The sequence below is a fragment of the Montipora capricornis genome, chromosome 2 (genome assembly GCF_036669925.1).
Source record: "Montipora capricornis isolate CH-2021 chromosome 2, ASM3666992v2, whole genome shotgun sequence".
Lineage (NCBI taxonomy): Eukaryota > Metazoa > Cnidaria > Anthozoa > Scleractinia > Acroporidae > Montipora > Montipora capricornis.
The window spans coordinates 40,318,361-40,330,860 of NC_090884.1; the positions used below are offsets into that span (position 1 = coordinate 40,318,361).

At 39.1% G+C, this 12,500-nt stretch overlaps 2 protein-coding genes across 3 annotated transcripts in view; both read left to right on the top strand.

Moving 5' to 3' along the window:
• Positions 1-4,352, top strand: part of LOC138021273 (protein SLC31A2-like) — a 9,639-nt gene extending 5,287 nt beyond the window's left edge. The window contains exon 4 of one of the 2 annotated variants that reach the window (XM_068868123.1): positions 2,290-4,352. In XM_068868123.1, coding sequence (XP_068724224.1) covers positions 2,290-2,512 — 223 coding nt within the window. In that variant the 3' untranslated portion in view covers positions 2,513-4,352. The remainder of the gene's footprint in view (positions 1-2,289) is intronic. The other variant, XM_068868129.1, reaches the window with a different exon arrangement.
• Positions 4,353-10,833: 6,481 nt separating this feature from the next.
• Positions 10,834-12,500, top strand: part of LOC138021286 (4-trimethylaminobutyraldehyde dehydrogenase A-like) — a 12,330-nt gene continuing 10,663 nt past the window's right edge. Inside the window, exons 1-2 of the mRNA XM_068868137.1 lie at positions 10,834-11,251; positions 11,487-11,642. Of these exons, the coding sequence (XP_068724238.1) occupies positions 10,867-11,251; positions 11,487-11,642 (541 nt within the window). The 5' untranslated portion in view covers positions 10,834-10,866. The remainder of the gene's footprint in view (positions 11,252-11,486; positions 11,643-12,500) is intronic.

Below are 12,500 nucleotides of genomic sequence, written 5' to 3' on the forward strand. Positions count from 1 at the left end.
TAGAGAGATGGGTCTAGGAAAAAAAAGGCATCAATCTTGATCACCTAAGAATACATTGTGTTAGTACAAGACTGATTTGGCATGCAGCACTGAGTTTCTGGCATAGTTAGTAATTCTGCATTCATGCATGTTGCATTCTAATCGAGTGAGCTTTTCGATTTGTTCCCTCTTCTTTCCAGCTCCTCAGGACCTACAGGTCAATTTAAAATGAACATGAGTTATGGTGGACTCAGTAGAATCTAAAACCTGTACTTCAAGTAAAATCTTTTGAATCCAAATCAAGGCTCAATTTTTTGCCATTTTGGTGTTAAGCATTCGTACTAACAAATAAGAAAGAAAAAATATTTCATAGGGAGGGGGACATGGGGGGGCCCTAAACACCGCAACACCGCAAAAAAAATTAACTAACACCGCATCACCGCAAGAAAAGTCGACGAAACACCGTCACTGCAACAATTCTTTTTAGCTACATGATTTTAACGTCTACACTTGACATAATAGGTTTATACCTAAACAATTTTCCACAAAATAAGCACAACTCCTGGTGGCAGCGGTCAAGTTAGTTATCAAGTTACGCATTTATCAACGAAAACAGCTTCTCATTGGCAGCTTAAGCGCATTGAAGATTAACTCGACAATGTTGGTCTGTATTTTATTACAAATTAAACACAATGGTACGTGCTTGTCATAAATTATCACGGATTAACGAATTTAGGTCTGAGAAAGATCAAACAAGAAACCACAGCACCGCAAATGATTTCATTTCACCGAACACCGTAGCTTGAGAAACACAAACATCGCACACCGTTGGGTTTGCGATCACCGCAACACCGCAAATTGAGATTTTATTCACCGCATCACCGCATTGAAAAAACCATCAACACCGCAACACCGCAAATCCCCATGTCCCCCTCCATAGGGTTTTTTCTGTCTCAACATGTTAGCTTCATTGGATATCTGTAAACTCTCAATAACATGCTTGGCCTCATCCAATAAATGTTATTATATTACAGTTAGGAAGATATTACAATTAGGGAGTTATTATAATTGCAATGACCCTGCTCTTTTAGTAACCTAAGAACATCATTCTCTTTACAGGTAAATTAACCCATTGACTCCCAGGGGTTCTCCATTGACAAGTAAAATCGTCTGGTATTAGACAGAGTAAAATACTAAGTCTGGCTGGTTTAGGCCGGTTTGGACATCCAAAGGTTAAGGCATTGGCAATGAAGTTGTTGCTTTTATTTGGCAACAATTCAATTCAATTCTCATATGATTTCTTAGTCTTTTATCCCTGCTGGCTTATTGTAGGGGAAGACGGGAAGAGAGTAACACTGGATAGTGTAATAGGTGCACTAAGAAATGGATGTGCGGTAAATGAAGTTGAAGGGGGGGGGGGGGGGGGGTGCCTGAAAAGAAATAGCAAGTTCCTCTCTTCCCAGATGCACTGTATATCCAGAAATTCAAGTCACATGCCATTTCCGAGTTCATGTCTGCCTCCCCTTCAAAGTGAATCTAAGTGCGAAGTTTTTCTTATGAAAATTAGTTTTCATTCATATGTAAAGTAGACCTAATTACCATCACAAAAAACTTCGCAATTAGACTCCCTTTGAAGAGGAGGTGGACATGAACTAGGAAATGGCTGGCTTATTAGGTACACATGGATCTCAAAAAGCATTGCAAAGTGTCCCCTATTCTCTTCTTCCCTGCTTCAACATCACTTGTGTCTTGTCACAAAGTGTTGCCCAAATGATGCTCCTCAAGTAAGGATAAACTGCTGCATTTACCCTGACCTAACAATAACACTAATCTTTACCCTAACCTTATTGTTAGAAATAGGTGCAACAGGGAAGGCTTAGACTTAAAAGGGACACTCGGCAGCTTGGATATCAAAATTGGGCTTGCATCAGATTACTTGCATTCCTGGACATGAAAGTTCTTCCCATGAAAAAAGCCTCTTTTGTACTGGACTGCTTGCAGTCCCTTCTGAGTTAGTTGAAATGCCTACTTTGGTTGCCCAAGCGAGCCGAGCGATAATGGTAATAGATCTCGCTCTGTCACCATTCTTCCCTCGGCTCGCTTGTGTGACCAAATCGGGCAGTCAGACTAACTCAGGAGGGACTGTGAGCAGTCTACTTCAGTACTTGCTCTTTCCTTTCCATTTCCTTTCCTTGCTACTGGCTTACATTTGGGCTTACATATCTGCTTACATTTGGGCAACCAGAAAACCTTTTCAGGTTGGCCATTTTTATACTAATGAACAACCTTCTTGTGCACAATTTTTTGCAGGTTCAAAATGAGAGCTTGGCTGAAAGAAACTCTTCTTTACATGTTTCAGTTCGTTGTAGGATACTTCTTGATGCTAGTGGCAATGACGTATAATGTATGGCTTTTTCTGGCTGTTGTTCTTGGCTGTGGTATTGGTTATTATCTCGCAAATCCTTTCATAGAATATTACTGCACTGGCCAAAGAGCAAAATCAAGTCAGGTTGAAGCAAACGTGACTTTGTAGCAGACTGTAGATGACTGTTAAGATGGTATAACGGCAACATGATGATGATGACGATGACGATAATGATGATGATGATGATGATGAATGATGATGATGATGATGATGATGATGATGATGATGATGATGATGATGATGATGATGATGATGATGATGTGCCAAATCATCGATGTGGATCGACCACTACCAGGATTTAAAAGTTGAAATACAAAAGAGGTGGAACTGTAAAAGCATATCAGTTGTTCCAATTGTAATTGGGTGACTTGGGGCAGTGACCAAAAACTTCATGATGTGGGTTACTAAGACAGGAACACGTCCAGAGAGCCTGCTTGTTGGGAACAGCAAAGATCTTAAGAAGGACCCTAGGCACCTATAGCTTGATGACCTAGGGATACGTGACCATGGATACAACAAGTGGTGTGAGATATATGAACAATAATAATAATAGTAATAATAACAACAATAATAATAATAATTAATAAAAATAATATTATTATTATCATTATCATTATTGTCCTAACGGATGTCAAATTTGAATAGTGAGAACATTTTCTTTTGAGCTCATGGATTTATCAATACATTAAACATAACATTATGTAAGAATTACCCCGGTATAGTCAGTTATCAGATCAATTCATTAGAGCTTTTGTGATGTTTTAAATCATAACAAACTATAGTAATTTATGCTCTTGCATAAACCTGATAGGATGATTGTTGAGAGACATTGAGTCACCTTTCAAAGAGAGACCAGTCTGGGAGTGACTCAAGTTTTAGTCTCGCTAAATGATGACAGTTTTGCACAGAAGACGAGCATGAGCTGCTATGTCTTGAGTACCTTCCTGGATATACATGTAACTTTCAAGCATTGAGACTGTAATGCCACTACATGTACGTCAGCTCTGAAAGAAGTTCATGTTGTGAACCCCACTAAGGGGGCTGGTCTTTCATATACTGGATCTGAAATAGTTAAGATCCATAAAACAAAAGAACAAAGGGAACATGACAAAACCTAATTTGCAAGGCCTAATCGCCATTTTAGTTCGGTATTTAAAGGTCTGCCCCCTAAGTGAGACAAAAATCTTTGGTTTTCACCATTATGAAAAAAGATGAAAATCCCAGACATTTTTGTAAGAAGAATACCCCCCTTCCTTTGAATGGCGAATAAAGTTGATGCACCTACAGTGAAACCCGTAAGTCACAACGACAAAAGAAATATTAACCGTAAGATTCAATCTGAATGAATGGAGTTACTAAAATATTAGAAATCTTTGTAAGCGTTGAATTGTTTTCACTAAAGAAAACTTGCAAAAACATTTATTATATAAATACTAAATGCAGACTGAAATGATCCCATGACCTCCATTTAATTTAAGCAATTGGCTCTTACAGACACCTGAAAAATTCAGGTTGTTTCAATGTGATTTGAACCCATGACCTTCAGCCTACATTTCTTCTGTAACCCGCACTTCATACATATAAAAATTTATTTCATTCATCAAGTCCCTTCATAGGAACAAATGAGCCCAACAAATTGATCTGCTCCCAACCGTGTCGCTTCATAGCTCAGTTGGTAGAACATTGCACCGCATCTCAGAGGTCATGGTTTCGAATCCCGTTGGAGCCACCTGAATATTTCAGGTGTCTATAAGTGACAAATTCTTAAATTGTCCGTCAATTAAGTGTGAGGAAAACTTCAGTCTACATTTCGTCTATAACGCGCACTTCATATAAATATATACATTTTGTATAGATACTGATGAAATACCAGATTTGCTTTTTACTAAAAGGATGTTATTTTTATTTTCCACATGTGATTAGCCAATAAAAACTGAGCTTTCCATTCATTGTAAGATTCATTCATTGTAATATGGTAGACCTCTTTAGCTTGTACATGGGATTTTATTTTCCCATTTCAGACCACGTGATTTAAACATAAGCACGTGCATACGACGACATTTGAAAGAAACTGTTGTCTAGAGTAACATCACGTGTTCTGAAATGGGAAAACAAAACGTACAAGCTAAAGAGGTCTATTATTGTTCTCTACGACTACTTAAGCAATAGAGGACGTTTTCCGTGTTTCCTTAGCCTCATCTAAACACGAGGGGGGTTGGGAGAATTCGAGACAGTTATGCAAACCCTAAACGCAGTCGAGGGTTTGCATAACTCTCGAGAATTCTCTCAACTCCCCCGAGTGTTAAGATGAGGCTGTAGAAACACGGGAAAAAGTCTTCTATTGCTTTTATCAAATACTTCTCAAAGATAATTCAACAACTGAAGGAAAATGCTTGTTTTTTTTACTTCTTCATTGAAACAGATTTTCTTTATTCTCGCTCATATTTCCTACCAGCCAATCAAAACGCGCGTCTTACAACACATAACCAACCAAATTCGTGTGATGTCACAGCCGTGTTCCATACTCACATCTAAACACAGCTGTTGACGTATGAGAGGGCGCGAACTAACCCAATTATTTTATGAACTCGGACCATTTCAAATGCTCAATTTGACGTTATAATGATTTGTTTTTCATAACTTTCATATCTTGTTTCACGTTACACAACTTGACTGTGTTTTGGTGGTCGGTGACCACTTCTTTGCCATTGCGAAAATGAATGACACAAGTTGTTTTTAATTGAACGTTTCATTAATATATATATAAGTTCGAAGTTGCGTATAACGGCCACCCTCGGGAGCAACTGGCCGCTTAACTTGATACAGGATCACTAAAAAGACTCACTGTGCGTGGTCTAAGGTCAATTTAATGGCGTATCATATAAAAACCCTGGCCGACCATCTGATACAGGTAACAAATACCGCGTTATCGGGACTTTGAAAACTGGCCGCTCAATTGAGGGTGGCCGCTTGATACAGGGCCGTTATATTTTATATTCTCGTGCTGATATAGAGGATATTACATGGCCGCGCGGGGATACGAATTTTATCTTCTCGTGCTGAAAGTATCTCTCACTCGTTCGCTTCGCTCACTCATGAGAGATACTTGCAGCACTCGAACATAAAATTCGTATCCCCAAGCGGCCATGTAATGTTCTGTTTGTTACATAGATATTGATGAAATGTCTAGATTTAAAACAACTTATTTTATTCATTTTCGAAATGATGAAAAATTGTTCACCAACCACTAAAACACGCATTGTGTAACATGAAACAAGATATGAAAGTTATGAAAAAGAAATCATGATAATGTAAAATTTGCAATAAAAATGTTAATGTAGTAGAGAAGAATTATATTTAAGCACAAAAGTATCGTACAATGAAGAGGAAGCTCGCCTTTTATTGGCTAATCGTGTTCGTTACCATGACGACAGCGATATCCTCACATGTGAAAGATAAAAATGATACGTTCACTGCGCGTGGTGAAGATATGATTTTTTAGTAAAAGGAGAAATCCTGGTATTTCATCAATATCTATATAATAAAGTATCCTCCACAAGTGAGCGACTGGAAGATAAAATTCGTATCCCTGCGTGGTCATGTAATATCCTACATATATTACAAATTTATTATTATATCAAAATGCTGGGGCTAGGAATTCATGTTAAAAAAAGTAATAAAATCTGTCTCTTCAAACTCTTATTTTACAATACATTTTTATAAGGAAGTTACAGAATTGTATTTTTTTTGTTTCAATGAATTCATCTTTGTGTTTTTTTCTTAAATAAATAATGAATTCCACAAGTAGTACCAGAGGTCGCCCAGTCTTGTAATTGTGGCAATTTATTTATGCATGGGCCAGCTGAACAAAGAGGAAGCGTTGGATCTTGGGAGATCTAACCAGCAAATAATTTGTAGAGTTAAAACAAATAATACTGCAAGGGTGATTGTACGGCTGTGAGGATACATATCTTTTTGATTTACCAATATTTCGTCAGGCACGGTCTGACTTCTTCAGGGAGTAATGTGATTAATGTCAGTCTCGTAATGTAAGTTTTTGTACATCTTTCTCACCCTGCGAGCAGATCCTCTCTTAAACTCACCAGAGGGCGTGCAAGAGAGGCTCTGCAGAAATCTCGTGAAGTCTTCAAGTCGCCGCAGCCCAAGTTTCTGGACTAGTCACTCTGGTCAAACAGGTTTACGCAGCGCGCGCATCATATTTTTGACCAAGCAAAGGTCAAAATCGAGCCTTCAGTACCAAAATCAATATGGCGTCCACGAGTGCGATAGGGACGGTCGGCATTAGGTTCCATCCACCAAAACCACCCTGGCAGTCTTACTGGCGGAGAGAGAGACTGAGGTTGAATTCAAACACACTTCGTGACACCTTGTACATAGTACTTCGTGTCAAGCCATCTTCACATTAACATTTAGAATATCTATACAGAAAGTATCCCAAACATTCATAAAAGCTAAGCGTAGGCTAAATTAGGACTAAAGAAAAGTTTCTAGGCCTAAGGTTAGCTTTTATGAATGTTTGGGATACTTTCTGTATAGATATTCTACATGTTAATTCTAAATGTTAAAATGTGAAGGTGGCTTGACACGAAGTACTATGTACAAGGCGTCACGAAGTGTGTTTGAATTCAACCTCAGTCTCTCTCTCTCTGCCAGGGTGGTTTTGGTGGATGGAATCTAATGCCAACCGATAGAGACTTGGCCTGGGTTTGAAACTGCCTCCAAGCAACGGCTTACGCATACTCAATAAAGAATCTTCTGCAGACTGTCCTTTCTTTCCAATTGAGTTAAAGAAAGGCTCTGCTGACTGGGTGCATCTTTCTGCGCATGAAGAGGACATTGTATTGGGAGTATTCATCTACCGCCTAAAAGTAGTTGTAATTTCTATATTTGTTCAACTAAACTTGTCATACCTCAAGAGTGTGGTTAACTTGTGTCTTGAAACAATTTTTGTGTCATTCCGTGGCCGTCTTGTTGACATAGTGGAAACAATCCTCGACCCTTTTTAGGCTGTCAATACATTCTCCTCACTGTATGCACAGAGAGGTGTATAAGAACTTACATTACGAGATTGGGCTTCCTGTAGTGATACAAGTGGTGCGAGAGCTAATTGAATGTAGGAAATACCAGATAATGTCCCGGTACACTCAATAACAATGATTATCTCTGACAAAAGCACGTTGTCTTTAGAATGTAATGGGTGAATCAGAATGTGGCAGTCCTTATCTCTGCATTTTTTCGTATTTCCATTTCCATTGTAGATTAGAAGGGAAGAAAACTGGCATTTTAGAGATATTTTAGCTGTTCATTCCAAAAAAACCCATACAAGGAAGGAAAAGACATAAAGAGCAAAAAAAGGCTTTTAAGTAAACTCGCGTGCACTGTTCGACGTTCGAATTTAGTTTGGGCCTTCAAACACAGTTGTTCCCTGAAACAAATCCTTACAACTTGTGTTGTAACTTACGTTTTAATGCAAAGTGTAAAAATCATTGCGCCAAAGTTTGTATATAAGTACTGAAGGCGGTTTTATCATCATGTCGCGCAGCGGTTGTCTTTACTTCGTAAGATATTTTGGTAAATGTAAAGGTACATGTACACATTATTTAACGTCGGTAATTCCTTTACCCTCTAGAGGGTATTCTCCCAGGAAGCAGACGCTCATTTTACCCCCCTCTTTCCATCAGTGCTCCGTTTTAAGGGTATTTAAAGCTACTTATGCAACACTGAAAGGAAAGAAGTCGAAACAAGAATGTGAGATCCGGGGATTGAACTCGGGACATGATTGGTGCAGTCTTCCAACTCCCCCATAGTGAGGCTATGGAAACACGGAAAAAAGTCCTCGATTGCTGTTATAAAATATTTTTCAAAGATAATTCGACAAATGATGGAAAATGCTTCTTGATTGAAACAGATTGTCTTGATACACGCTCATATTTCCTACCAGCCAAGTAAAACACGCTTCTAATAACACATAACCAATCAAACTTCGAGTGATGTCACAGCCATGTTTCCATACTCTCATCTAAACACAGCTATTAACCAATAAGAGTGCGCGCACTATCGTAACTATTTTATAACATAAATTAGTATATGCTCAACCCTCGGTTATCGCATTTCTAACTTTCTGATTGGCTCGCCAAATCCCGGTTATCAGCAAACAAAACCAAGTTTTTATCCTATATGGAAAGCAGTGCGCCAAGCCGGTCATTGTGTCAATAAAAATTTCTGCGCGAATTTTAAAAATTAAGTTTTGTCCGGTGAAATGGCTGAAAACAACAGCTTTGGAGAAATGTCTCCCTCGGATGTACAGCAACTTTTGGACAATGCAATAATTCTGTCCCGGAAGCCACAAAGAAAGCCACAAAGAAAGCCACAAAGTTGGGCATAAACACATTCAATGGTCTTGCGGTTATTGGGATCTGGGATTTCTGGCTTGCTGGCTGGCTCTGTATCCAAACTCGTTAGCTTATCACAAGCAGTAATGGAGGTAAATTTTTCTATTTGAAGAATCAAGTTGTATCAGCTGTTTTTTTAAAATTAAGAAGCTAAACCGTTTCAAATCTACCTGTGGAGCATCACTTTATAACATGAGAATATTGTTATTAGGTAATCCAGATTAAATGATTCTAAAGAATGACATTCCGAAAACATGTAGCTATACAAGAATGATTTTGTATAGCTTACAACATTTTAAGGCTTTGCAGCTCCATATTAGAACTATTACTGCAATAACCACAATGTAAATGTAAATACATTCTGTAAATGTAAACACGACACTTTTTTGAGGAAACAAAAATCCTGCAGAGAAATGGAGAGAAAAAAAATATCCTGTAGAGCGTTTAGGAGGGAAAAAAATATCCTGCCCACCAAGGTTGCTAGAAAAAAAAAACTTGCTGACCAGAAATCACCCCAACCCCCCCCCCCCCACCCCCAAGAGTTAAATGGTCGGTCCCTCATGGAAAGTTATGTTCATTTTTAAGTAATAACTTTTGTAGTAATTTGTGTCTTAAATACGTAATGTTTACACTTTTTTGACCTTTTTTGGAAGTTGTGTCGTGTCTGCCTGATTGCAAGATACGTAAGGTTGTAAATCGGAGGACTGAAAATATTGGATTGGTCAGAGTGGACTTCTAGAATGGTGTATTTCTGCGATTGAATTTACAGCAAGTTGAGAAGGTCAATCCTCCGCCCACCCCCTTCCCCCCCCCCTCCCCGAATAATTACTATACACTTTCAGTTGTGTCCTGTTTTGTCCAGTTTTGTCTTTTACTGTTGCATTTTCTGCTAGTGTAACCTTTTTTTTACAATGGACAGTTCGCGAACAATTTTCTAAAAGTAAACCCAGACGCGTAGCGTCCTATACGCAAATACGCACGTGCGTACTTGAAGTGACCAGAAAATTTTGAAATTTTAAGCAATTGTTTCTATTTTTAACATTTTACTTGTACGCAACCAAGATTTCCTTATGAAAACACCACTTTGATTAAATTCTAAAAACTAAAACAAAAGCTATACCATGTTCTCACTTAGTTTTTTACACTAAACAATACAGTGTTGTTTGGTCAGCGTGCAACAAAAAGGCGAGGTTGCAATTCTTGACAATTCCAGTCACGCTAGCACAACCAAAACAATGTTTTGTTTGCGCCAAGTTTGCTCAAAATAAGGGTAAGAGGCTTTGTTCTTTGCTTGTATTAACTATTTCAAACAAGAAATAAAGAATGCAGTATTTTTCGCTCAGTTTATTTAGGTTTCTAGATCATATGTACTTGTGCGTACTTGAAAAAATGACCACGCTACGCGCCTGAAACCTAAAAGCCTTCAAAAGTAAACCTACCTGTTCGGCAGCCTGTACTGTGTAATTGTGGTGAACTTGCGAGCCAAGCCTAGTTTTGCGCGCACAGATGCTTAAAAAAATCTCAGATGATCCTTGATGTCACTGTTTTCCAGAAAATCGATCGGGAAAATCGCTTGAATGTTTTCGACTCCCCGACTGATGGAATTCCTTGTTTAATCCAACTTAATTTCTCGTTGCTTGTTGCACACGACACATGACTCTTTTTTTCCGAATTTGTAATTGAACTCCATCTTTGAAGTGTTCAAAAAGCAAAGAAGTTTTTGTAATCAAGTTTGCGTGTCCCTCATATTCCCCTTTCCAGGTCGTGGGGCTCGTTTCCCGAAATTCGAAATACCTCTTCAGGGACGAAAAGGCAATCCGATCTCTTAGTATGTTTTAAAAATATAGTAACTAAAAACAGGAGCCCATAAAAACAAAATGGTTGTGAAAATTGATGGCTTAAAAATTCTCGTTTTCAAGATACAGACCCGAGAAGTTTCGGGACTTTCGAGAGGCGGGAGAACGCCTGATCCCAGGTTGTCGAGAAATGGGCCCCTGCAGTCATTATCCAGGGTTCCTTGCGAGGGACTTGCGCTCGATTCAAGACATTATGTTCTCAATACTTTCTCCTAGCTTCGCTGTGCGCACTAGAAGTCGAGTTGCTTTCCTCGTTAGCTCTTTTCGACGGTTGTCGGGAATCGACTTGAACAAACCGTGTCAGGAGTTGAATTTCATCGACGGCCATCGAGTAAATCCTGCCAGCAATGAAGAAGAGAGCGAAATTTACATCGTGGAACCAGCCACAGGAAGGATCCTTTGTGAAACACAAGGATCGGGGAAACCAGAGGTGGATCGTGCTGTGCGATCTGCAAAGAAAGCCTTCAATTCGTGGTCGGCAATGTCGGGAATGGAACGGGGTAAGGTCCTTCGCGAGGCAGCCAGGATTATCAGGGCAAAGTTGAAGGAATTAGCTACTGTTGAGGTTACTGACAACGGTAAGATTTAAGGATATTAGGAGTCAAGTATTATAATTAACGTTCAAAGGAAATCAACGTGGTCGTAATTGAAACCCATGCGCGCAATAGTTGTTCAACTGGGAATGTACTGGACTTAAGAATTTTGAGATATCTGGAACATTAGGTTGTTGGCATTTGTCTTTTTTTCTAAGTAAGTCTCTCTTTTCATGATTTTAATCCCCACTTTGAGATGCATGCTTCCTGATGTTTTTAGGTAAGCCATTCCATGAAGCCATTTGGGATATTGAGGGCTGTGCTGATGTTATCGACTACTATGCTGGTCTTGCACCAACAATCAGTGGTAAACACATCCAGCTTCCCAATGGAAATTTTGCGTACACGAGAAGAGAGCCTTTGGGAGTAGTTGCAGGTAACGTTTTAGTTCTAGACTTGTGAAAACACAGTAGGATGTGATTAGCCCAGTGACACTTGTAGTTTTTACTTTTCTCTATTTGTTTATAGTAAAGTGACAGGGTGTGGGAGGCGTGGAGGCCTCATGTTAGAGTGCTCGACTCCGGATCAAGTGGTCTGGGTTCGGGTCCTGGCCGGTGACATTGTGCTGTGTTCTTGGGCAAGACACTTAACTCTCACGGTGCCTCTCTCCACCCAGGTTTATAAATGGGTACCGGTGAAATGCTGGGGGTAACCCTGCAATGGACTAGCATCCCATCCAGGGGGGAGTATAAATACTCCTAGTTGTCTCATGCTACGGAAACCGGAGATAAGTGCCAGCCTGATGGGCCTTCTGGCTCGTAAGCAGTGACTTTAAAGTGACAGGGCGCTTGCTGCTCTAGCTCCAAGGCTTTTGAATTCTCGTCCTGTCAAAATTCGATACATAAGCAATATCAGTGAATTTAAGAACCAACGAAAAGCTCACTTTTTTGAGCTAGTGTTTAACGTTTTAAACACATTTTATATTTTATTAGTCTTTTTATAGTATTTTATCGGTATGTCTCATTTAAGTGTATATATTTATCTAGTTTTCAAACAGCTATGTAGTTTTTATTATTGTGATGCGCAATAGATCATTTTAACTTTATTTTTCTCCCAATAATAATAATAACAATAATCATAATCATCATCATTGTCATCATCAGTTGACTGAGCACCCGGCGTCTATGCAGAAGGTTGTGAGTTCGACTCCGGCGGTATCAACACTCAGGGTCTTTAAACATCTGACGAGAAAGTGCTGGCTTTGCAATGACGTCTGCAAATGGTTAGACTCTCT